Genomic DNA, 24,886 nt, shown 5'->3' with positions numbered 1-24,886 from the left:
GGGTGGGGGGGATGGGGAAGAGTACTTCATTCACATAAAATGTTAGAAAAGGCCAGGCACATACAAGCCAGGAACGTGGCTGCTCTGGCTGACATGCAGGTGGGAGTCCAGGCCTCCCCTGCTCACTGCCCGGGACACTGCCCCAGCTCAGGCTGGCAGACAGGCCCGGTGCGCTGCTTACGGAGGCAGTCCTGGGGGCAGACCCTCGGCTCCTTGCTCTCCACGGCATCGCAGTGACCATCCGGGCAGGTCCGGATACTGGGGGAGCAGGTGGAGAAGTTCCTGGATATTCCTGCAACATACAGCAGGCTGGTCACTACCACATGGGGGCACTGCCGCAGCTGGACTCTCAGACCAGGAGAGCAGCACCCTGGGGCCTCCGGGGCCAACCCTACCCCTCCATGGCAGCCCCATCAGCACGGGCATCCCCAAGAAGTGCCTGGTGGTTCTGAATGCACAGGAGGCCTGGGTGGTGAGGGACGGAGGGGCTGGGCCATCCCAAGGCTCTGCCAGCCTCACCTCTAGGAGACAGAAGAGGCCAGACCCTCTCAAGGCAGTACCCTGAGAGGAGAGGGACTTTCATTGTGGTGGGTGCAGCCTGGAGCTGGGCACTGTTCACACAGAAGCCAGCTTAGGCTCTTCCCGCTTCAGGAGACACTCCCCGGGTTGGAGCCTACATAGTAGACCCTCTCTGTCCCTTGCATGTCCAAGCTTTGGCCCAGATTTTTCCAAGTACAAAGGGAGTGCAGCCACGAGTACCTCTGCTCCCTCGGCAATGAATGGCCTCAATGTCCTCCTGCCACCCACACCCTGAACCCACACCCGCCTCCCAGAATCAGGAGCCACGACAAGCACAAAGCTCTGGGGCACAGATAAGGAGTGAGAAGGGGCCGCATGGACCCCATTTCCATTCAGCTATCGTCACCCCCTTGACTGCCTGGCTGCAGGCCCTTGGTTCTACATGGGGCCTACCTTTGCCATCTCCCTGTCTCCACTGGCACCTGCCTGTCAGAGAGCCCAGACCACCGCACTCCTCACATTCAGACCTCCTCTTGCTGACTGCGCAGGACAGGGGGCAGCCTGGCTCCTCGGCCATGTCTAGGGGTGGAAGAAAGCAAGTCACACGAGGCCAGCCTGGGCCAGTGTCCAGCCAACCTCATGGACAAGAGGAGCACTGGCTACGCTTCCCCCAGGGGTTGAGCCCAGAGGGAGGGAGTAACAGCACCGGGTGCAAAGGAGCAATGGGGCTGCTGGGGAAGGGAGGTGGCATCACAGTCGCAAAGGGGGACCGTTACTGGGCTGAGACTGTATGGAGTGAAGATGTGGCCAAGGACGTAAGGGATGCCCAACTACACCTGAGTTTCAGATAAACAATAAATACCCACTTCATATAACTATGTCCGTTATGTTTTGTTGATGTACCTAGACATTTGTCTCTCAGGCGACTCTGCAGAGCTGCATGGGACATAAACTAAAAAATTGTTTCTTTGTTTTACCCAATACTCAGATTCAACCAGGATGCTAGTGTTTTTGTGTGTGTATTTGTTTGTTTTATGAGAGACAAGGGACAGACCGGAAGGGAAAGAAATGAGAAGTATCAACTCATAGTTGAGTTGACCTTAGTTGCTCATTGATTGCTTCTCATACGTGCCTTGACCAGCTGAGCCAGTGACCCCTTGCTCAGCCAGTGACCTTAGACCCAAGCCAGTGACCATAAGGTCATGTCTATGATCCCACACTCAAGCTGGTAAGCCTGCGCTCAAGCCAGATGAGCCTATGCTCAAGCCAGCAATCTCAGGGTTTTGAACCTGGGTCCTCACCATCCCAGGCAGATGCTCTATCCACTGTGCCATCACCTGGCCAGACAGGATGCTGTGTTTTATCTGATAGCCCTTAAGCAAGTGCATGAGCAGGATGCACTGATGTTAGTAACAGGGAGCAGCCCTGTTTACTACGTAGTCTTTCTGGGAGGAGCTGTTTCACGCTCAACACCCCCCCTCCCCCCGTCGTCTCTCCAGCTCGGCTATGCAGTGTACACTGTTATTCTCACTTTTTAAGGATGGAGCCTCAGGCTCAGGGAAGCCCTCAATCCATGTGAAGGAGCAGGACCAAGTCCCTTCTGTGTGTGGGGGATGTTCACAGTAATATGCCCCATTGATCCACCCTTCATGGGGTCCCAGAACTCACATGTCCCCTCCACAGTGACAAGCAGTGGGGCCTGGGCCTGCTTGCGGGTTGACCTGTCGACAGCCACCACCATGTGCTGGAGCTGTGTGCACTCAGGCCGCTGCAGGGCCTCTGTGGCATTCACGAACAGGGTCCCCATGGTGCCATCGGCTGAGTCAAGCATCCCCAGAGCGCTGCAGTTGGTACTGGAAGGCTGCAGCTTATAATGCATGTGGATGCCAGTGAACTCCTGGCTGTTCTCCACAGAGATTTTCCCAACCTAGGCATGGGGCAATGGGAATACCTCAGCAGGGTGGCTGTCCCGGAACAGTCCCCAGTTACCGGGGAACGGCAGCACCCCCAGAACTCCCCATCCTCTGTCCACCTGCTTGGCTCTGCCCTGCCCAGATGATCACACCCCACCGATCCCTGCTCCTAGAAGCAGGGCACTGAGGTCTGGTTCAGCGGCCGGCTCTGCAGCCAAAAGCAAACGCCCTGGATCAATCTTACCAGCTCCCTCATTCAGGCAGAAAGGCCCACTGGCTCCCTCCTATATGCTTCCCTCCCTTCTTCTGGCCACACCAGTTTTGCCCTAGAGCACAGTTTCTGTTCTCAGTGCAGATGGCTGGGTGGTCCACCCCCGCCAGGTCACCTGTCTGGTGCAGAGCACTGCACTCGGTTGTGTGATTGTAGAGTGGCAGACTATCTCATGCAGGACCACGCTGAAGTTCCTGGAAGAGAGGGTCTGCCTTGTCACCCTCTACCCCCTTTGACGCCACCTTCCACAAAAGGACCAGGATGGTGGCAAGTCAGGGAGCTTCGATATGTCCAAAGGAGGAGGTAGACACCCTCTTCTTCCTGTGCTGGACCCAGGAGGCTATTGCACATGAAGGTGGCATGGGAACCAACCACAGAAACTACCACTGAGACAATACAGATGGCCCTAAAGCAGGGGTTGGGAATCTTTTTGGCTGAGAGAGCCATGAACGCTACATATTTTAAAATGTAATCCTGTGAAAGCCATACAATGATGCATGTACCTTACACATTATCCAATAAAAATTTGGTGTTGTCCTGGAGGACAGCTGTGACTGGCTCCAGCCATCCGCAACCATGAACTTGAGCGGTAGGAAATGAATGGATTGTAATACATGAGAATGTTTTATATTTTTAACGTCATTATTTTTTTTTTATTAAAGATTTGTCTGCGAGCCAGATGCAGCCATCAAAAGAGCCACATCTGGCTCGCGGGCCATAGGTTCCCGACCCCTGCCCTAAGCAACACCCACATCTGCTCCGTTGGAAGCAGTACATTAAATCGCATGCCCATTGTGATTTCAAGCAAACTTTAAAACGTGCTTCCAAGAAACATCCTAGAAAGAACTGTACCAAAGTGCTAAACACCTTGATCCACCTTCTTTGGCGAATATTGACTACTCTACGTTTTCCACTTCTTTTTTCTGACAATGCAGATGCACTTCCCGTTCCTTGCAGCAGGGGCACCTCTGTTAGGAGATTCCCACCCATGAAGAGTTGGTTTTGAATACATGGAACCATAGGACACCAACATTTCTGCAAACCACCTTTACATTTAATAATCGACCAGGAACATCCTTCCAAGTCAGCATGTGTATATTTACCTGGCGTTGCTCTTACACTAGCACAAAACCTATCTTAAAGGTACCGAGCAGGACGAGGCCCTGTGCCCCAGGCTCCCCCTGGGCCACTCCATGTGCTTATTATTAGCCCAGGGTCAGGGTGTTGCTCACTCCCAGCTGTGCTTGCAATCTGCTAGACTAGAGTGCCCCACCCATCTGGTGTTACCCACTCCCCTCCCCCTCCCAGGCTGGCAGTGGGCTGAAGATTCACCTGGGCATAGAGATGGGCCCGCCTGTTCACAGTGAAGGAGTAGGCGCTGGGCAAGCACAAGCTGACGGGCAGCACGGACACGTTGAAGTGGAGGATGAGGAGGCCCTCCCCTGGGCCCTGGAAGTCGGAGTCGTTGACCAGCACCGCCAGCTGCAGGGCGCGGCTCTCAGAGATGGGGAGGCTGCGGTTGAGAACCAGTCCTGCGGGTGGGGCATGGTGATGACTGCCCCACGCCACTGCATGCCTCCTCCCAGATGCACACCCTGCCCACACATGCACATTGCTGAAAACATGTGCTTTCATACACACGGCGCACAGGTAACAGACCTGGCAGCTGGTGACCAGTTAGAACCACTGTTTAAATGTTAGTCCTGCGCTGGAAGTCCAGACACCCTTCTCAGCCGGGAGACAACATTGTACACAATGTCTGTGTGTGTGTTGTGTATGGGTTATGTGTGTGGAGTGTGTATGTACGAGGATGTAATGTGTGTTTTGTGTATGGGGTACATGTATGCGTCTGTATGGGGCTTATATATGGGATATGTATGTGTGTGGAGTGTGTAGAGTGTATGGTATGTGTGTGGGAGGGCATACAGAGGTGAGGACCCAACACCACCAAGGCCCTGGGAAAATGCACTAGCCAGATGCCCTCACAGAATTCTAAACAGCAGCAGCCTCCCCTGGAGCCTGGACTCCACAGGCCCCCCAAGCCTAGGAGCTTGTGCACCTCTGTGCAGCTGCCGTATGCCAAGGCTACGGTTCTAGCTCGGGAGAGATAGAGGATGGAGGGGTGGCTCTGGCAAACAGAATGCAGAGTGCAAGGGCATGCTGATGTGTTCCTTTACACAAGGCAGAGGAGGGGAGGGTGTGAAAAAAACAGAACCAGGCCAGGCAGCAAGAGGTAAAAGTATCAGTGACCCTGGGCTCCCCAAGAAGCAGATCACAAAACAAGGATCCAAGTCCAAGAGGGGTATTTGAAAGAGGATCCCAGAAAACACGAGTAGGAGGGCTGGGAAGGGAGGCAGAGCGGACAAGCAGCTATGGAAGATGCCGCATTCTACAGGAAGACCTGGCAGCATCTGGCACCCAGCCTGCAAGGACATTCCAGAGGCAGACAGGACAGCTGTCTCAGGGCCTTCCAGCACAAGAACAGAGCTGCTTCTGTACACCAGCTTCTGTTAGGAGAGAGCTGCTGGCTGGGACAGGGTAGAAATAAACCCAGGGTACCTGGGCACTTGAGGGGCAGCAAAGTAGGTGCCAAACCAAAGTCCAAGGATGGACTCAGGTGTGACATACGTGTTTGGGGTCAGTATAAGGAGGTGTAATGGGGCCCTGATAGGATCAAACATGGGGCAATTCAGGGATAGAGGACAGTGTGTAAAAACCCACTAGGTGGTTGAGGTGAGCCAGCACAGACAAAGGCCTGGGTGGAGGACAGAAGGAGCATCTGCCTGGGGCTCCGAGGGCCAGGCCAGGTGTCTGGGTGAAGCAGGGTGCTTCCCAGTTTCCTGGGGGCCCAGCCAGGCCACGCCCAGCCCCTCTTACTGTAGTCATGAATGGTTGCCCGGACGAAGCTGCCGTTGACCTGGACCAAGGTCTCGTTCGGTGAGTGCTCCACACGGAAGGTCTGGAGAGCCCAGGCGTCTCCAGGGAGCAGTGTGCTTGTGTACCGCCTCAGGAGCTCCCCAGATGCTGGCACCACATCTGAGTCAAAGACATGCAGCGCGGCCACCACAGTGCCCTGCAGAAAACCGGAGGTGCCAGTCAGAGCTCCTGCAGCCCAGGACTGAGGGACAGCATGTGCCCCACAGGCAGACCAAGTACACACAGAACTGGCTCTAGGGACAGGCTGACCTGTGTTAAAGTCCCCACAGGGCCACTTGACAACTCAGTCCTGTCACCCTCCGAGCCACTGTGCTTCACCTGACCTGTGCAACAGGTGTGATAGGTATCTACAGATTTCCTCTGAAGATGGAGTAGAGCAGATGCAGTGTCACACAGCGACACCTGGCAGAGCCAGGAGCTAAGCTCATGTGTATACTAGAACACTGTCTTTCAGGCAGTTGTACACCAAGTTAGAAAGGGCTGTAAGTAAGGGCACCTCTGCTCTTTTTGTTAACTAGGTTCCCTGCTGTCAACCCCAGCCATCCTTGCCAGACTCAGGGGACATGTCCTCACAAGATGTGCTTTCTTTGTCACTGGCACCTCACCAAACCTAGTCCTGTGGTGCCTAGAGAGGCAGGCAAAGACAAAATGCCACCTGCCCACCTTCATGTTACAGCTGCCCACTGACAGGCTGCAGGAGAGCCAGAGGCCCTGCAGGTGGCTGTTATGCTCCATCTGTGCCACCAGAGAGGGCTGGGGGGTTGGCTGGGTGGGACGGCCCCTGGAGTTCCCAGTCCTGCCTTTGCCCACTGCTGGCTACCCTCCAGGAGCCTCAAAGGCCTCCCCTGTGAAGGCTGAGTGCTGGTAGAAGGGAGTGTCCTCCCAGCCAGCCACTGTCCTCTCCCCTTCTTGGGGGAATCTGTGCCTTCAGATGATACTCTCAGCCTTGCCCACCTGTTGGGACACAGGCTGGGCCCCCAGAACCCCTGGCCTCCCAGTCAGGGGTAGGATGGGAGCTGGCCAGGTTGCCATGGAGGAAGGCAGGAAGCCCCAACAGACACAACTGACAAAAAACAACTAGAAGGGTGGTGATCCTCATGGCTGGATGGCCAAATGGACAGCTGAATAGACCAGGAATGGACAGCTGATGGATAGACAGACACTGACTAGATGGATGACAGTGGACAAGCACACAGGGGAACAGGCACCTCTTTCCGCTTGAACTCCACGACAGCACTGGCAGTGTCAGCACCCCCGAGGAAGGTGGGCGCCGAGTCGTCCTCGTCGTACACAGTCACGGGGAAGGGCACCATCACCTCCTCCTCACGGGAGCCCACGAGCACCGTGCAGGCAGCCACCAGGTCGTACTTCTCCTGGAGCTCGCGGTCCAGGGCCCAGCGCATGCTCACCTCCTGGCTGTCCGAGGCGCAGTGGAAGGGCAGGTTCACACCTGTGCACCAAGCAGACCAGGAACCCCGGCTGTGATCCTGGGTTGGGGACTGCTGAGCTGCCTTCCTTAGGGCCCAGCTGGGGTGGTGGCAAAGGAGGGGATTGGGCTCTGAGGGACTCCCCTGCTCGGCTAAGTGGGAGGCACGGTGCTCCAGGAACAGTTGCAGGCGTCCCCAAACTACGGCCTGCAGGCCGCATGTGGCCCCCTGAGGCCATTAATCCGGCCCCCCGCTGCACTCCCGGAAGGGGCACCTCTTTCATTGGTGGTCAGTGAGAGGAGCACTGTATGTGGCGGCCCTCCAATGGTCTGAGGGACAGTGAACTGGCCCCCTGTGTAAAAAGTTTGGAGACCTCTGGTGGGCTGTGTGCTAATGAGCTTCCTGGGGCTGCAGCCCTCACTTGTGCTGGTGGAGGAGGGCTCTGCAGCCTGATGCACACCTCGCTTTGGCTGGTGCTGCCGCCAACTCAGCCAGGCTGCAGGCCCAGAGACTCAGCTGTTGGCATTTGCTTTTTGAAAACCATGTCAGTTTTTTAAAAATTATGGCAGCAACACATACTCACTTTAGAGAATGTGAGAAGGAAAGCCACAACCCCACCACTCGAAAACACACACAGGGCACATTTGGCAAATGATTTGAGGTTCACACACAGTATTTCCCACGGCCAAGTTTGCACCCATGCTCTGCAGCTCCTGGCTATCTGCCCTGAGGCTGGTCCTTATGGTTCTGTGGGTCTCAGTCTCCTTCTCAGGAAATGAGTGAATGAGACCAAGGTCGTCTGCTTCTCCCCAGGCACTGTGTACACTGAGGTATCTTCCCACCTTCCCGTGAGGGAGAGGCCAGTAGTGACAGCATGCTCTTTACCCCAAGCCTGTCCTGAGCTTCATCCTCCAGGAAAACCCAGACGAGAGGAAATGCTGAAGGCTTGAAGGTCATCACAGGAAGGTCACGTCAACTCCACTTGGTGGGGAGTCACCAGTCTCTCACACCAGAGTCGAGTACAGTACTTACATTTGGATTACAGATGTCGGAAATACGTATCATACAAAGTTTCCCTCCATCGTTGATGGTTACAAAAAAACATGCTAAACAAAATTTAATTACACAATTTTTAGGCAGAAGGAGCAGCATGCTAAATCGTATGCTTTGTGACACTTTTGCACAAGGTCATCCTGCCGCACACAGGACAAAGGAAAGGAAGGGGCAAGGCGAGTGACCTCTATTTTACAGAGATTTCTTTAACATTACTGTGTGTTTGTGATAACACGGTGTGAATCCAGGTTCCCCACACCAGCAGTGCAGCCTCTGTGTCCTTGCTGGGTACCACTTTCTTGTCTTTAAGTAGTTTTTACCGGGTGATCCCACTCTGTCCTCCCCACACCACCATGCTTATCACGAGGCATGGCCCCCATAGGCAGGGCCATTTCATCAAGGCGGCTGCCCCTGCCGCTGTTCAGGCAGGATCTTGGAACCTCTCTCCATCAACACTCCACATTCAACTTATCAGGAACTGCTGGATCTTCCTTCTAAACGTGCCCAGAACACCCCTGCTTCTCGTTGTCCCATGGTCCCCTCCCAGTCCTCGTCCTCTTGCTCAGGGGTTTCTCCTGTAGCCTCCCAGAATTTGTCTCCATGCTTCCACCCTAAACCACCCCCACCCATGTCATTCCCAACACAGCAGCCAGACTTATCCTTTAAAGGTAAGTTAGGTCTTGTCAATGCCCTCCGCCCCTGCAAAAGCCTCCCATGATTCCCCAATCCCTCTGTGGGAAGCCCCACCCACTCCCAGGAACTTCTCTGCCCTCATCCAAGTTCCCCTTCCCGTCACTCACAGCACTCCAACTAGGTGGGGGCCCCACTCTTGAAGGGGCTGGCCCTGCTTGCCTGGTGCCCTAGTGCCTTTGCTCCAGCACCTTGCCTGGCCACCTGATTTAAGACCATAGTCTCCCCCACTCCACACTCTCCTGCCCATCTAGCCCCCTGCGGAGGCCACCTGATTTCCTTAGTCCAGGGTGTTCCCCATCTTCCCCAGGAATGGAAGCTCCGGGCAGGCAGGAGTTCTACTGGTTCTGTCACACCCTTATCAGCCCTTAGAACAGTGCCTGGCCCAGTGCGGGCACACTGCTGGAATGTGAGAGGAGAGGGTGGGGTGGCGACAGAGGGCACTGCACAACTCACGTCACGGGCTTACTGGTCTGTGCCTGGCACACAGTAGGCACCAAGGAATGGCCTCACAAGGCCAACACTCACCTCCCAGGAGCCTGTAGGTCACACTGATGTTGGGGCAGAGGAACTGCGTGGGCAGGAGGCGGAACTGGTGGAAGGTGCCAGGAGGCCTGTTCTCCCGAATGCGGAAGGAGAGGCCTGTCTCAGGGAAGCAGAGCTCCTGGGGCTTGAGGAAGCCGCACGTCGGGAAGGAGGTGTTGATGAAGGAAAAGTACACACGGGCACAGCCTGGCCACTGGCATTCGCCCTCACGCAGGGATGTGGGCCACAGGAAGACGTGGAGGTAGACAGTAAGCAGGGGGAAGCCACCGTCTGCGGAGAGAGAAGTCAGGCCAGAGGGGTGTCAGCCACATCTGCTAGGTGTTGTGGAACAGAAAGGGGTGGGGTGAGCAGCTAGGGTTAGTGGAAAGCCCAGTCTCCATTGTGGCCCACAGACCTCTGCTCAGAACTGGCCCATCACCTCCTGCTTGCGCCCCACTGCCTCAGGGCCCTGGGGTTCTGCTTCCTCTGCTTAGAGGTGTGTCACGGGCCCATCTCTCATCATTCAGGTTTCAGCTAAATTCTTCCTCCCCTGGGTCTAACATCAGGTGGAGAGCTTCCCTAGGGCCACTTCTGCTGAAGGTGGGCCTCCTGCCTTCACCCCCCCAGGCAGTTTCACCATGGAACATCTCTGCAGAGACACAGCCTGTTGTGGGCAGAGTACCTAACACCTACAGGTGGGGTTTCCAGCAAATTCCATCATGGATGCTTCACAGTGACTTCCTTTCCAATGAGGTCTGAACCGCAAGCTAGGGTGAGGGGCTCTTCCTGAATCCTCTCTAGGCCCTAGTGCTATGGCCACTCCTCCCATCTGCTCTTCCCCTAGTTATTAGTTCTTTTTGTGTCTTGCTAGCCTGTTCTTCATTGCTCCAATCCGTTAGTTACTAGTTCTCTATACAAAGTTTCCCTGTTCAAGTTACCATGTGATTTCTCTAAGGACTGGACCCAACAGGTGTGTGAGGCTGCTCTCCAATCACACATAGAGGGGCCTTCTATGAAATGGCAGCTTTGGCAAATTCCACTCTGGCCTCCACCCCAGCAACCTTGGCTCTCCAAGTTCCCACACTGGGCCTGGGATGAAGATGATGGCAACTATGTGTGTGCTTAAACAAGATCCATCTCAGACACTACCTCCTTCAGAGCCATCTGGGGTGTCCTGGGGGTGCCCTTTCTACTTGAAGACCTTGATTTTATTTGGCAAATGAGCACAGTCATTCTGCCCTGTTGGGCAGTGCCACTCACCTGCATTCACAGGCTGCGCTCCCCTTACTTGCACACAGCAGCTCAGAGTTGGAGTCAGGGTCCAGTGAGGAGCTACTGAGTGTGCAATGATCATTTTGTGCCACAAGCAAAACTCTGCTTCACAGTCCTGCCCTCTTCTCCCTCCGGACCAGGGTCACACATGGCCTCCACTCGGGCTCTGACCCCTGCTCTGAGGATCTGGCCAGGTCTTCCTCTGCCCCACTTTCTTCCCTGGCATCAGGCTCAAGTCCCCACCAGGTGCCAATGGGCAGCTTGCTGCTGCTGATGACATGGGCATTCTGTGAAAACTGTTGTTTCTCTGGCAAATTACAGACCGTTTACTAAATAAAAACCCTGGGGTTTTTCCAGGCTCCCTTAACCTTTCTCTCACAGCCTTAAATCATTGCCATACCAACTGGTAAAGGCACTGGGCCCGGCATGGAGAGAAGCATCTACACCTTTCACACAGGTGCTTCTAAACAGCCCAGAGTCATCAGCAGCCCCCACACTTATTCTGGCTCCCTCGCCAGGCTGGACACTGAGCCCCAGCCCAGCCTCTTTCCCTCTTACACGGCAAGAGGCCACCCTCTGAGCTCAGTGCCTGTGCTGAGGGCTTTGGGACGAGCAGGTGAGGGCGGGGCTTCTGCTCCCTTACTGCGGAGGCTGAGCTTCTCCCAAGAGCTGTGATCCAAGCTCCGGTTGAGGTAGAGAAGGCCGGTGTCCTCCTGGATGCGAACCCAGTTGTTCTTGTGCAGCGGTGTGCGGTAGGCACTGTACAGGTGCTGGCCGAGGCGGAAGCTGGGCACCTCCTCAAGGAGGTCACGCAGGGCATGGACGTACAGCAGGGGCATTCCAGCTGGCTGGTTCACATACAGCTTCTCCCAGTAAGCGTCCCTGGAGAAGTAGAGTCCCAGCGGGGCTGCAGGGAACAGGGAACTGAGTGAGGGAGGAGGAGGGGTGATGGAGCCAGGGGCAGGCCCCCTAGGCACACTGGTTCCCCAGCAGCTGTACTTCACACTTTGGTAAAATATTTTCGTAGACCAAGAAAAAAAGATAAAATAAAAATCACTAATGTGAAACTCTGAACTTAGTATGATTTTCTCATCAGTAGTTCTAAGGAAATCAACACACAATTATTGGTATAGTTAAATACTAGCTGAAAGGTACTGCTTTACAATAGAAAAAGAAGGAAAAGGAGTAATACACACAGCTGCAGAATTATTCTCAATCTCCCGAGCTAGATAAGCATGTTAACAACACAGAGTTCAGTCACGCGGGTTTCTGAACAAGTCACAGGGGGCCAGAGTTTTCAAGTGTAGAAGCTGCCAGACAAGCAGGGCAGGCGGATGTTGCTCAAAACAGATGAAGTACTTTACCTAAGAATGTAACAAATTTTTATCTAGAGTCAAACACATTCTTACCATATGACCCAGAAATTCCACTCCATTTGTCCAAGGGAAATGAAAACAAATGTCCACCAGACAACTTATCAACTTATTTACCAATGCCAAAGTCACCCACAGCCACGAACTGGAGGCAACCCTGATGCCCTTTAAGGGTGAATGGATGAGCCAACAGTGCTTATCACAGCATGGCACACTATGCAGCCACATAAAGGGACGAGCTGGCCACACACACAAGTTGGGTGGGTCTCAGACATTGGGCAAAGCAGAAGTTCAGCACAAAAGAATACACATGACATGATTCTAGACTGACCTGAGATGACAGAAATCAGACTGGGAAGGTGGGAGACATGCTCTGGGGAACATAAAGGTTCCATGTCCCAAGAGCGGTGTGGATCACAGGGGCACAGTCATTCGTCAACAACGTATAGTCAAGATTTGTGCATTTCAACCTGAAAATTTGCTCTCCAAGGGGCTGTGGGCGGAGTTGGGAATGCTTGAGGAAGGCACACATTGGCCACGGCCACTAGTGGAAGGGCACGCACCAACCACTAGGGGTTTGAGAGGCTGACCGTGGGTCCCAGCTCCCAGGGTTGCAGGGAGCCCTGCTGGGGGAGGAGGATGAGTATAGGTCCATGAGACAGCACACCAGGGATGCCTGGGTGTGCCAGAGGCCCACAAGAGGTTGGCTTTCCTCCATGGGGGTCTTCATTTTCACTCCAGGGTACCAGCAAGGGAACAGGGTGGCCATCTGACGACCATGGTTACACCATGAGAGGCCACATAGCTTCTTCCCTGGTCAGCGAGTAAGAACCTGCTGCCTTTAGAACCACTTTACAAGATCATGTAAATGGGTCTTGTCGAGGAGAGAGGCTCCATCCAGCATGCCCCACCTGCCAGGCAGGTAGGAGCAGATCCAGTATGGGGCTTCTTTTCTGGGGGTCCTCCCTAAGCATACATACCTTCAGAGGTTCAGGGGCTGGCAGGTGGGATGACCCAAGCTCCTGGGAGCCCCTGCCTCCAAGCTGACCCAGTCCCCCATGACACAGACCATCTTCAGGGAGAATGGGCTGTGGGCTCTCGGCTCACAGAGCACAGCCTTGCAGAACCTATGTGAGGCCCAGTCTGTTGCTGCCAAAAGGGATTTGTAGGCCTGGCACCAACTATGAGCAGGAACAGACTTAACTGTACTTAAAATGCTTTCCAGGTCCCTGCAGCAGGGCTGCCTCAGTGCTCCTCTTTGTCACAAGCACTTTTATATGGAAAAAACACATGCTCCACGGTGTGGGAGAAGGTGTGCGTGCAGGCTCTGTTAGATACTGCCTTGAGATTCTTTGTAATTTTAGAACAAGGGACTCACGTCGTCATTCTATTCTGGGCCCTGCAGAGGATTACCCAATCTCGGTGGGTGAATGAAGAGCACCTGGGATGGGCCACTGGTGTCCATTTCCATAACCAGCAGGATGCTGGTCTCCTCTGGGCCTGTTTCTCCCACTGAACCAGAGAAGGACATGCTGAAGAGGGAAGCAGCTAGCATGGGTGCAGAAAGACCTTTGCACAGGTACGTCCTATATAAACCAGTGTTTTTTAGCAGCCAGCCCGCAGGCTACTCTGCCAGAAATTTCACGCTGTCTGCAAAAGAGTTAAGCATCCTGATGTTGCATGAGGATTATAGACCCAACGATCTCAGTTGAATTCACTTACACTCAGGCTGATGTCTGCCTTAGCAGCCTCTGAAATAATTCTATTTTCACCAGTGCTCAAGTATGAAAAGGTTGAAAGCCACTGGTTTAAACCTCTCACTTCAGATTCAAAGCCACTGTGAGCTTTGAATGACCCCATTTCACATTTAAGAACACGGAGGCTCAGAGATGAGGAAGGTCACCAGTCAAACAGCTAAAAGTTCTACATCTTGATACAGCATAATGGCTAACAAGTGGTGGCAGGAGTCAAGATAAAGACAGATGCTGAAATGCCAAGAGGCTCAGGGCCCTTCTGGCTGACCGCCCCCCACTGCTGGCACCTTTCTGCTGGGGAGGGCTGCCTGGCACCTGCCTCTGCCACTTTGGGCAGGTCAACATCAGGACTTGCAGTCTTTCCCACCCATGTCTTCCTCCTCTGAAGGCTGTGCAGTGACAGAATTCTTCCCCCACTCCTCGCCTGACATTTTGCCTAGACAGGCTTGACTAGTGTCTTCCTCCAGTGGCACCTTGTGATGCTGGTTCCTTAGGTTGCCCAGAGCCCAGGCACCATGCGGAAGGGGGAGAAGTTGGCCTTTGCTCACATAAGACAGGCATGTCCTGCACACCTGCCAAAGACACCCCAGGAAACTACAAGATCTATGTGAGTTCCTGCACACATGTGCACCATGTTGTTTGTGCACATGGGTGTGCAGGATATGGAAAGAGACAGATGTCCACTGGGCCAAGACCCCATCTATTCTCACTCTGCCCCCAGCCAGGTGGGAAAAGACACAGAACTAAAGTTCAATGGGGTGAAGTGCCATATAGTTACCACAGACAGGAACCCTGGGAAGTCTTCCCCATTGACCAGCATGACTGCAGGGGGAGATTCTTACACTAAGCACGTCACAAGCGACACACATAAATGGACAGGGGTCCAGCAACCCAAAATCTAGCAAGATATATTGGATGGAGATAAAAGCCTTCCTTATCCCTGTAAGAACGATGGGCTTCAGCAGGAAGAGGGGTGGTCTCTGAGACAGGAGCCCCCCAGATTACGGCACTTGGATAAATAAACCTGTTTCCTTTTGCACCAGCACCTGATGAGATTTTGGCTTTTGCTGTGGCATGCAGCTGGACCTGTGCTTGTGTTTAGCATCTCCTTCATGAGCACCCCTCTTGAAGTCTGCCACACAGGCATTGAAGCTTTGTTACCTATCTGTGGCTTTGCTTCTACCTTTACCTGTCTGTAGCTGGACAAGGCAGATTCCAAAGCTCCATACTTGGTTGGGATCTTTATTCACATTTGATGCAGATAAAGCAAGGCCCAAGTCCACCCCTCCCTCTTGCTTATTCAACCCTTGACAAGAGTACACAGGTGCCCACATGCACACACACATATACACACATGGCACAAATTCTTACCCGGCCCTCTTGGAGACCTCTTCTGCACTGAGCAGGTACTAAGCTTCATCAGTGGAGCCACTGTGGCACACAAGGGCTTCACTCCTGCTTTTGGTCATCACACTGTGCCTTCTCTAGCCCTTGCCACATAGGGGTGGAGGAAATTTTGTGTGCTGTCCTAGCTGCATGCAGTCCCTAAGTGCCTGCATAGCCCCTGCTTCAGCCCAACAATCACTTTCCTGAAGCCCCCAGACACACATGTTCTTGTGTGTCTGTCCACAGTCTCAGTTCCCCTGTGCCCTGGAGGGTCACCTCCTGCTGGCCTCACAACTACAGGCCAGCCCTGGCCCTGGGTCACCCTGCCACTTCTCCACACACAATGGGCTACAACCCAGCTGCTCCAGTGAGCTGACCCCAGCCTGGGGAGGGGGCTCCTTCCCTGGGTACCCTCCCTCAGTTTGAGGGTGACCACAGAACTCTAAGATCCTCACTGTTCTCTTATTATAACTTAAAAACGCTTGTGTGAACTTCTTCAGTATTGATGGCTATGTGGGTGCTGTTTCCTGGACTCAGAATGGTACATCTGTCTCTTTCTCTGTCTCTCACACACGAGCATGGTAGCACACTCTCACACTCACCCCCCCAGACATGATTGCATTCTATCACACTCATACATGGACATGGTTGCACACACTCACACTCACATGGCTATACTCTCCCACACTCACACTCACCCCCCCCAAGACATGGTTGCATTCTCTCACACACACATATTCTCTAACTTTGTTGCACACTTCCCCCAACCCCATTCTCTTGTTCATTTATTTCAGACACACTAAGCCCTGCCTCGCCTTGACTATGGGGCTCACCTTTGTCAACTCTCCATGGTCCTGGCCAGCCTGGCCATTAAGGGCCACACACAGATCACCTGAATTTCATTCAAACTCCTCACCCCCTCCTATGGTGCCATCTGATCATGCAGGCACCTCCTGGCCTGATGCCTATGGTCTCTCATCCCACTTCAGGGCCTGCCTCCAGGCTGTTCTGAGCGTTGCCAGGTCACATTCACCATGGTCACCTTGCCATGGAAACCCATAGAGCTCCAAATAACTAAAACATAAGCCAGATTTGGGGCTTTTAATAGAAAGAAAATTTGAAATGGTCTGACCTAAGAAGAGTGTGTGGTCAGCAGCAGCACCTGTGCGTGTGCAGGGACCGCCTTTCCTGTAGGTGCACTCACCAGTCGGCCGGCTCCCCCACTTGCCAAGCGCCAGACAGTGCAGGTGTAAGTTTTATCAAGGTCCAACAGTCTCTTTAACCGACGATCTCCTAATGCCATCATCTTTGTTAGATAGGACCAGGCTCTCAAGCTCTAGGCAGTTCTTACTAAATGTTATTCTTGCTAAATGTTAAAATGTAGCACAGTGTTTTGCATAGGCAACTGTAAACAGGATGTGTTTGATAGGAACCCAATCAGGTAAGAGTAGCCAACTACAAAGAAGAAATCAATAGGTGATTGACGAAAATAGTGTATAGAAACCATGGCTAAACCTCAGTCTCAATTCAAGAAGACAAAGTGGGGATGTGAATCCTGTACCCTTGACTCGCCACAAGTAAATAAAACTATCTAAAAACAACTACATCTCAACATCCCAAGCGGTGAACCCTTTGAATTAGGTAACATCTTTGTTGGGAACACAAACAAGTACCTTGGGCTCCTCCCCAGGGTGGCCCTTCCCCTTGCAGAACACCTGTATCTGTGTTGTGTGTGTGTGTGTGTGGGGGGGAGTCCCTCCAGCCTCAACCCAGGAGCTTTTCGTGATTTGGCCTATCTACCCACCGCCCCTCCGCCCATACCCCATTCGTGTTTTCTCTTTATTCTAGTTGAACACTTGATACATAGAAGGGATACGTTTTGCTTATTATTAGCCTGAATGTAGACACTATGACGAACACCGTGAATGCATGGCCAGACTAACTGGACACTAAGCAAACCTGTTGCCCCCCATGTCCCCACCCACCCTCCACTCCATCCCACTCACAGCAAACATGAGCTTGTGTCTTGTGTTTGTTGTTGTTTTTAAATAATCTTCCCTACTCTAGACTTTCAGGGGTGGATCACTTATGTTACAGAAATGTCTATAATCCCATTGTCAGGGCCTGGCAGGAGCTAAGTGTGTCTGCCTGAAGTGAGCAACTGTAATTGGAAAATTAAAAAACTTTTAAAGAAACACTTTAACCTCATGCTTGGAAGGCATTTTAGCTGGGCAGAGAATTCCGCAGGCCCGTGTCTTCCTCAGCCCCACAAAGGCACAGGTCCAGTGCCTGTTTCTGCTGCTGCTGAACTTGTACTACCTCCAACTGTCCCTCCTTCCTGTTCTCTCTTCTCTCCAGTTGCTTTTACAACCTCCCGTCGGGTGGTCCCCAGTTTCACCATCAGCCAGCCTGCTCACCTCCTGTGATGGTCTCCTCCTCTAGGTACTGGGAGCTCCTGTTCTTTCTCCAAATTCTCCTCTAGAAAACGGCAGCCAGCCCCAATGGCTCTAAAGACAGCCTTTACAGATGCTGCCGCTCACCAGGTCACCAGCCCTGATACCTTGATTCCCAGGGCCTGAGGCACATCTCCATCAACTTGTTCATTGCCATGTCCTACTCTGGCTTAGAGGACAACCCTCCCCTGCTCCTCCCACTGTTCTCATCAAAGTCAAGGACACTCTGTTCTACCCTGTTTAGGCCAAACGTCTCAGACTCACCCTGAGCCCTTCCTCCACCCCTTAGCCCAGCCCATAGACAGCCCTCTGCCACACCCAAGCCAAGCTGCCATGCTCCCTCATCTTCTTTCCCTGACGACACCACAGTGCTCAACCCATCCCCCTGAGCCCAGTCTTGACCCCCCCCAGGCCAACTGCCAAAGAGCAGCTAGGCTCAGCTGAATGATGTTACCCTCTGCCTGCAGTGCAGCATCCACTCTCTTCTGCTTGCAGAATCAAACACAGCTTCTCGTGGGGGGGGGGGTCCACTTGCCCCACTCCCAATACACTCTTCCCTACTCTCTCAGTGCTCCCACCTTCCAGCCTACACAGGCCATTTCACTGATGAGTGAGCCAGTGGATGAATCAATGAAGGACAAACTAATGAATACATGGTTTCATGAACAGGATGGGGAATGGTTGAGCACTTTCAAGAAATGGTTAGAATTTGGATTGGGAAGAGGGTGCACCAGGAAGGTGGGAGAGATTGGGTGCAGCTAAGATACTTTCTAGCTGAGTCTGACGGTTGGCCAGGCAGCAACAGGGTGTGAGGCTCACAGGGCCAGCCATGTGGATGGATGCCTGCCCTGTTCACAAGACTCTTCTGGGCATGCAGTGCCCTCTAGTGCTCTAGCCATCCTGGTGAGGCCAGTCGTTGGTGTTAAGCAAACAGCCATCAGACTGAGAACAAAACCACAGCCCTCAGCTCAGGAAATGACTCCCTGCTGACTAGGGAACACTTACACCAGGTTGCCATTAGTAGTTAGCCAGAGCATTTGCGCTCGCTCATGCACACGTGTTGTGCCCAGGGTCACCTGCAGCGTGCTGTACACACCCTGCAGTCACTGCGCTGTGTCCCCCCTGGGGGCTACTTTGGGCAAGGGACTGCAATGTTATTTTGCTTTTAGGAAAAGAGCAGAGATTGGGGAAGACTCTATGGCAAATAAATTTTTTCTGGGGGGCCGTCTTTAAAAAGAATCTTAGTCTTTTTAATTCATTGTGGTAAAATACACACAATATCCAATTTACCATCTTAATAATGAAGTGCCCAGCTCAGTGGCATTAACTATAATATCTACATTGTTTTTGCAACCATCACCACCATTCATTTCCAGAACTCTTGTCATCTTATAAAACTGAAACTCTCTCGACCATTTAATACTAATTCCCCATTTCCACTCCCTCTCCAGCCCGATAACTACTATTTGATTTTGTCTCTGAATCTGATGACCCTAGTACCTCATTTAAGTGGGATCATACAATACTTGTCTCTTTGTCACTGGCTTAATTTCAGTTACCATGTCCTCAAGGTTCAGCCATGTTGTAGCATGGGTCAGAATCTCCTTCCTAAGGCTGAACAATATTCCATTGTATGGATATAGCAAAGTTTTGTTTATCCACTCATCCATTAATGGACACAGGTTGCTTCCACCTCTTGTCTATTGTAAATAATGCTGCTATGAATATCGGTGTATAAATCTCTGAGATCTTGATTTCAGTTGTTTTGAATATATACCCAGAAACAAAATTGCTGGGTCATATGGTAAGTCTATCTTTCATCTTCTGAGTAACCTTTATACTGTTTCCCACAGTGGCTGCACCATTTTGCATTCCCACCCTGTAACTGCACAAGGTTCAAGTTTCTCCTCATCTTTGCTAGCACTTGTCAACTTCTGTGCTTTTCAGAGTATTATCCTCATGTGTGAGGCAATATCTCACTATGGTTCTTAGAGTCTTTTCATGTACTCATTGGCTACTTGTATACCTTCTTCAGAGAAGTGTTCATCCAAGTTCCTTGCCTGTTTTTTGCATTGGGTTTTGTTGTGATTGAGCTGTAGAAGTTCTTTATATATTCTGAATATTAATTATTTATCAGATATACGATTGCAAATATTTTCTCCCATTCCCTAGGTTGCCTTTTCCATGTGATTTTTTTTTTTTTTTTTTTTTTATTTTTCTGAAGCTGGAAACGGGGGGGGGGGGGGGGGGGGGAGAGACAGTCAGACAGACTCCCGCATGCGCCCGACCGGGATCCACCTGGCACGCCCACCAGGGGCGATGCTCTGCCCACCAGGGGGCGATGCTCTGCCCCTCCAGGGCGTTGCTCTGCCGAGGTCAGAGCCACTCTAGTGCCTGGGGCAGAGGCCAAGGAGCCATCCCCAGCGCCCGGGCCATCTTTGCTCCAATGGAGCCTTGGCTGCGGGAGGGGAAGAGAGAGACAGAGAGGAAGGAGGGGGGGGGTGGAGAAGCAAATGGGCGCTTCTCCTATGTGCCCTGGGCAGGAATCAAACCCGGGTCCCCCGCACGCCAGGTCGACGCTCCACTGCTGAGCCAAACGGCCAGGGCCTCCATGTGTTGGTGGTATCCCTGGATGCACAAAAGTTTTAAATTTTGATATAATACAATTTATCTACTTTTGTTTTTGTTGCTATATATGGGGATATCAGCTTTAAAGATGTGCCTATAGCCCTGGCCGGATAGCTCGGTTGGCTAGAGCATCATCCGGAAGCGTAAAGTTGTGCCTATAGCTCCATTGTTCGCTAGCACCAGGGCCAATCAGAACCAGTAAGATCTTGGTCCTGTCTGGCCCCCACTAACACTCTGGCAGCCTGCCACAGGCACTGATGGTGTCAGCTATGGTTCCAGCCTCAGCTGCTGGTCACTCACAGGACCACAGCCCCCAGCTACAGGTGAGACGTGAATGGCTGAGCAGCTCACCAACCCATGAGTGAGGTCACACACAGATCTTGGGTCTTCTGTTCCAGACAGGCATATACACCACCACTGCTGTTGCTGCATGCCCCTCCAGTGCCCACCACCCAGCAGGTACAGTGGGCACAGTGCCTGGGGCCCACACAAGTGTTTTAGTTTTAATTTACTTTAAAATCAGAAGAAAGAAAGAAATACAATAAGAATATTGTATTTGTCTGTAAACCAACACTGTCATAATACGTAATTGTACGTTCTTTGAGAAAAGAGGCCCATGGAGGTCACAATACCTGAGCCCATTGTGGTCATGATGTGGCTGTGGTTCCAGAGTCCCTTGTTCCCCACAGAGCAGGCAAAGCTCAGACTTAGGCCAGTCAAGCTGATGCAGAGTACTTCCCTCTGCCTGTGGCCATGCCTCCTCCCCACGTGTGCCAACGTGCCAACCCCAGGAGCCCCGTGTGACCACTCACAGCACCTGCTAGGCTTCTCACTAAACTCGCCACCTTCTTCGGGCCTTCCCTGTACCCAGGGACTCAGTGGCCTCCCAGTCTCTCACCTGCTCTGGGCAGCCATCATATCTTTTCAACCAGGTATCTTTCTGACCCATCTTCTGGGTCTCTCAGGCCTGGCCCAGTTCCTGCAGCCTCAGCCTGCTGCTCCCAAATTCAGACCTTGGCTGTGGGCCTTGAGCTCGCTCAGTCCAGCCTTGCTCACAGCTCCTTTCCCCTGGATGAGCCATGGCCAGCTCAGCCCTCTCCTCCAGGCCCGCGACCATGCTGGCCTTGGCTCCTCTACTTTCAGAGAACTTACCTCATGCTGACAGAGGCAGACACTGACAACCGCCACATGCCAGCCCCAGTCTCAGCATGGCACCTACTCCACACTTTTCTACCATCACGACCTCCCCGGGGGTACTCTCATCAGTCCAATTTCAGATGAGGAAGCTGCTAGCACAGAGCTCATGGAGCTTCCAGGCCCCATGGCAGGAATGGGAGCAGCAGGCAGGCCTCAGCTCAGGGGTGAACAGAGGATGGAAGGGCTACTTCTCCTCAGCAGCCCTGCTGTGGCACTGAGAATAGGATACTCGGCACCTCCTTGTATGTGGCTACACCACCTCCATCATTACCACCATTCCCTACTTCCCAACTCCTATCACCACCACCAACACCATCAGCATGACCACACCACCACCCTCACCACAACCATTATCACCAACACCTTCACTTCACAACCCCCATCATCACCCTCATCCCCCACCATCATCAACCTCTTAGTTCCCTCCCCCTGCCATCACCACCTTCATCCCCAACCCCCCAAACCACCACTACATCATCACCACCACAACACTCACTTTCCCAGCCACCCTGAGGCTTCCAAACAAAATCAGCTTTGCTGGCTTTGACTCACACGAGTTGTGGGAGAAGAGCTGGGCTGCACAGGCCTCTGAGGTCCTCACTAGGCCTGTCTCGCTCACTGCTGTATCCCCAGAACCCTGTCTGATGCTGGCACAGAGAAAGTGTGAAGGGAAGGCTGGGGGCAGGCTTTACTAACTTTTTTTTCTTATTTAGTGAGAGGAGGGGAAGCAGACTCCTGTCAGATAGACTCCTGCATGCACCTCGACCAAGATCCACCCGGCAAGCCCACTAAGGGACTATGCTCTGCCCATCTGGGGCGCTGCTCTGTTGCTCAGCAACTGAACTCTTAGCACCTGAGGCAGAGGCCATGGAGCCATCCTCAGCACCCGGGGTCAACTCGCTCCAATCAAGCCATCGCTGCAGGAGGAGGGGGGGGAGAGAGAGAGAGAGAGGGAGAGGGAGAGAGGGGGGGAGAGAGGGGGGGAGAGAGAGAGATGGAGAGAGAGGGGGGAGAGAGAGAGGGAGAGAGGGGGGAGAGAGAGAGAGAGTAGGGAGTGAAGCAAGAGAGGAAGGGGAAGAGAAGCAAATGGGTGCTTCTCCTGTGTACCCTGACTGGGAATAGAACCCAGGACATCCACACGCCGGGCCGACACTCTACCACTGAGCTAACTGGCCATGGCTGGCTCTAGTGACTTGACCGTCCCTGGGCACCTCACATTGAGGGCCAGCTGCCTCTGCTCATGATTCCCTGGTTCAGCTCAGCTGTGCTCCCTCCCAGGCCACTGCCTCCTTTGGGGAAATCTGACAGCTTGTCTCAGTCCTGTTGCTCTAAATTTAAGCCTCTGTTTGCAAAACCACTGAGAAAAAAATAAAATAATTAAAACATCTCTGGCCTCTATGAATATTTGGCCAACAGATAGACAGCTTAGTGCAAATATTGGGTACTCAATAAATGCCAGGGCCAGCTACTTCCCTGGTGCCCAAAGAGCTCAGTAGTCACCCCTAGTGTAGTTTTAGTCCCAGTCTTAAATTCCTTCTTCCCAAAATGCTGCCAGTAGCCTTCACTGGGCAGCTGGTGCCACTGTGGCCACGAGGCTGAGTGGCCTTCCTAGGCTGGGCTGGGCACAGAACAAGGGCAAGCTTGACAGGCCCAGCATATGGGAAGGAGCAAACACCCATCCTGGCACGCACTGGATGCTGGGTTTTCTAGAATGACTTCTGGAACTGTCCACGCTCCACCACTGACACAGAGCCCAGGATTCCTGCCCACCTCTCTGGTTGGCGGCTTCACACACAGCACAGCTCTCAAGGCCCTTCTCACCATCATCTTTCTAGCCTGAGCCCCCATGATGTGCTCCACGGTGGGGGAAGGGTCAGGGACCCAATGTGAGATGCAGTGTCTTCCCAAGACATCTGTCCTTCCGGGCCCCTGCTGGTCAAGGTGGTTGGCAATCTGCAAGAGCAGCTGGTGAAGGAAGAGAGACAGAGGGGCCAGCTCTCACCTCAGAGGCCCCCTGCTCCCAGCATGGACAGGGACTCCCCCAGTCTTGTGAAAAGCTCTTCCTTAAACATCTGGGCTGAGCTATCCATGATGGTTCAAGACTTCACTCTCCCCATTCAACGCTGGGAAACAAGCCCAGAGTTTACTTCTCACACTCATGATGATGGAACTGCAGACAGGGCTCAGTTCTCTTGAAACCCCCCATGCATCATCCATGTAGCCCTCTGCTCGAGGTGAGGAAAGGGCTGGACTTGGCTGAGGTTTGGGGGACTGAGGTCTTCAGCCTGGTAGCATGGGAGCCAGCAGCCCAGACTCATCCTCTGCCCACAGCCCCGGCCTTCCACTTCTAAGGACGGGGCCACAAGCTGTAGCTAGCATGTACCTGCAGCTACCACCTGCCCTTCCAGCCCCGCCAGACCAGCTGCAGTGGCCTCACCAAGATGATGGACACTCCTGCTCAAAGGTGATTTCCCAGCTGCCGCACTAATCACCAGCCCTGACAGCAGTTCCTTCTGGCTTCTAAGCAAAGGAAACTGCCCACTGGGTTATAATTAATTTCTCACTCAGCAAGGCCAGCCTGGAAAAAGACTGACCACTCGAGTAGTGGACTGCTGGTGACCATGGTTGGGTCAGCAGGCCCCTTCGGCCCCAGGGCTCTCGTACCCTGCAGCCCCGGCAGACTGGATACACCAGCCTTGGCTCTCCCTGCCCCGTACCCTTCTCACCACGTTCCTCATCAGCCAGACTTCTGCGGAGCCTTCTTCACGAGGGGCCCCGTTCAAAGTGCCTCACGTGCACTGTTCCACTGAACACAACTGCCAGAGGCAGGAGCATTTATGATCCTTGTCTTGTAGAAGGGAAACGAAAGCAGAGCAAGTCCACACAGTAAGCCAGGTCTTAAGTCCAAGGTCCCCCCACAGGTCAGTGTGCAAAACCTCAGGGCTCCTCTGCTGTGTGACAGCCATATACACAGGTATAGAGGAGCCAGGGCACTGTGACCTGGGAACCCAGGACACCGACCCACCTGCTTGCAGACCGGGCGGAACACGCTGCCATAAAGAACCATCCATGGCCTCCTTTACCCTCTTCTGAAAGGCAGGTGTCCCTAAAAGTTTCCCCGCATGAATTTGTTCTTTAACATTTCGGTGAAGTTTAATTAAGGCCCAAGAAGGGTTGGTGGACAGGGGCTTGTTCAGGCTGTCATGGCTGACAGAGACAAACACAGTAATGGTTGTTGTGTGCACAGGGGGCACCTGCCAGTGGCCCACAGATACTAGGGGCCCAGACACCTGACAGGCCCATCCCTGTTGGGCACAGAAGTGAGCTAGGAGGGATTCTTTCCTCTGGATCTACTGGGTCCTACAACCACTAAACAGTGGAGAAGGTGGACCCAACCAAGTCTGCTTCTGCATCTGGGTGGTAACCATGACTGTATCTGCTGGGGGTGGGCATGGTCAGGGCAGCCCCTGGGAGAGCAGCACCCCCAC

The 24,886-nt window shown here is 53.1% G+C and overlaps 1 protein-coding gene across 4 annotated transcripts in view; it reads right to left on the bottom strand.

The window, feature by feature from the left end:
• Positions 1 to 24,886, bottom strand: part of RET (ret proto-oncogene) — a 57,567-nt gene that overhangs the window by 22,144 nt on the left and 10,537 nt on the right. For 2 of the 4 annotated variants that reach the window (XM_066243688.1, XM_066243689.1), the window contains exons 2-9: positions 11,251 to 11,514; positions 9,339 to 9,626; positions 6,849 to 7,090; positions 5,581 to 5,776; positions 4,036 to 4,235; positions 2,188 to 2,446; positions 973 to 1,098; positions 182 to 292 (exon numbers count right to left, since the gene is read on the bottom strand). In XM_066243688.1, the coding sequence (XP_066099785.1) occupies positions 182 to 292; positions 973 to 1,098; positions 2,188 to 2,446; positions 4,036 to 4,235; positions 5,581 to 5,776; positions 6,849 to 7,090; positions 9,339 to 9,626; positions 11,251 to 11,514 (1,686 nt within the window). Of the gene's footprint in view, positions 1 to 181; positions 293 to 972; positions 1,099 to 2,187; positions 2,447 to 4,035; positions 4,236 to 5,580; positions 5,777 to 6,848; positions 7,091 to 9,338; positions 9,627 to 10,595; positions 10,721 to 11,250; positions 11,515 to 17,537; positions 17,685 to 24,886 lie in introns of those variants that run through there. The other 2 variants (XM_066243690.1, XM_066243691.1) reach the window with 2 other exon arrangements.

This window comes from Saccopteryx bilineata, chromosome 9 (genome assembly GCF_036850765.1).
Source record: "Saccopteryx bilineata isolate mSacBil1 chromosome 9, mSacBil1_pri_phased_curated, whole genome shotgun sequence".
In the NCBI taxonomy this organism is placed as follows: domain Eukaryota; kingdom Metazoa; phylum Chordata; class Mammalia; order Chiroptera; family Emballonuridae; genus Saccopteryx; species Saccopteryx bilineata.
The sequence above is the reverse complement of the archived record's forward strand: the minus strand, read 5'-3'. Positions and strand labels throughout refer to the sequence as shown.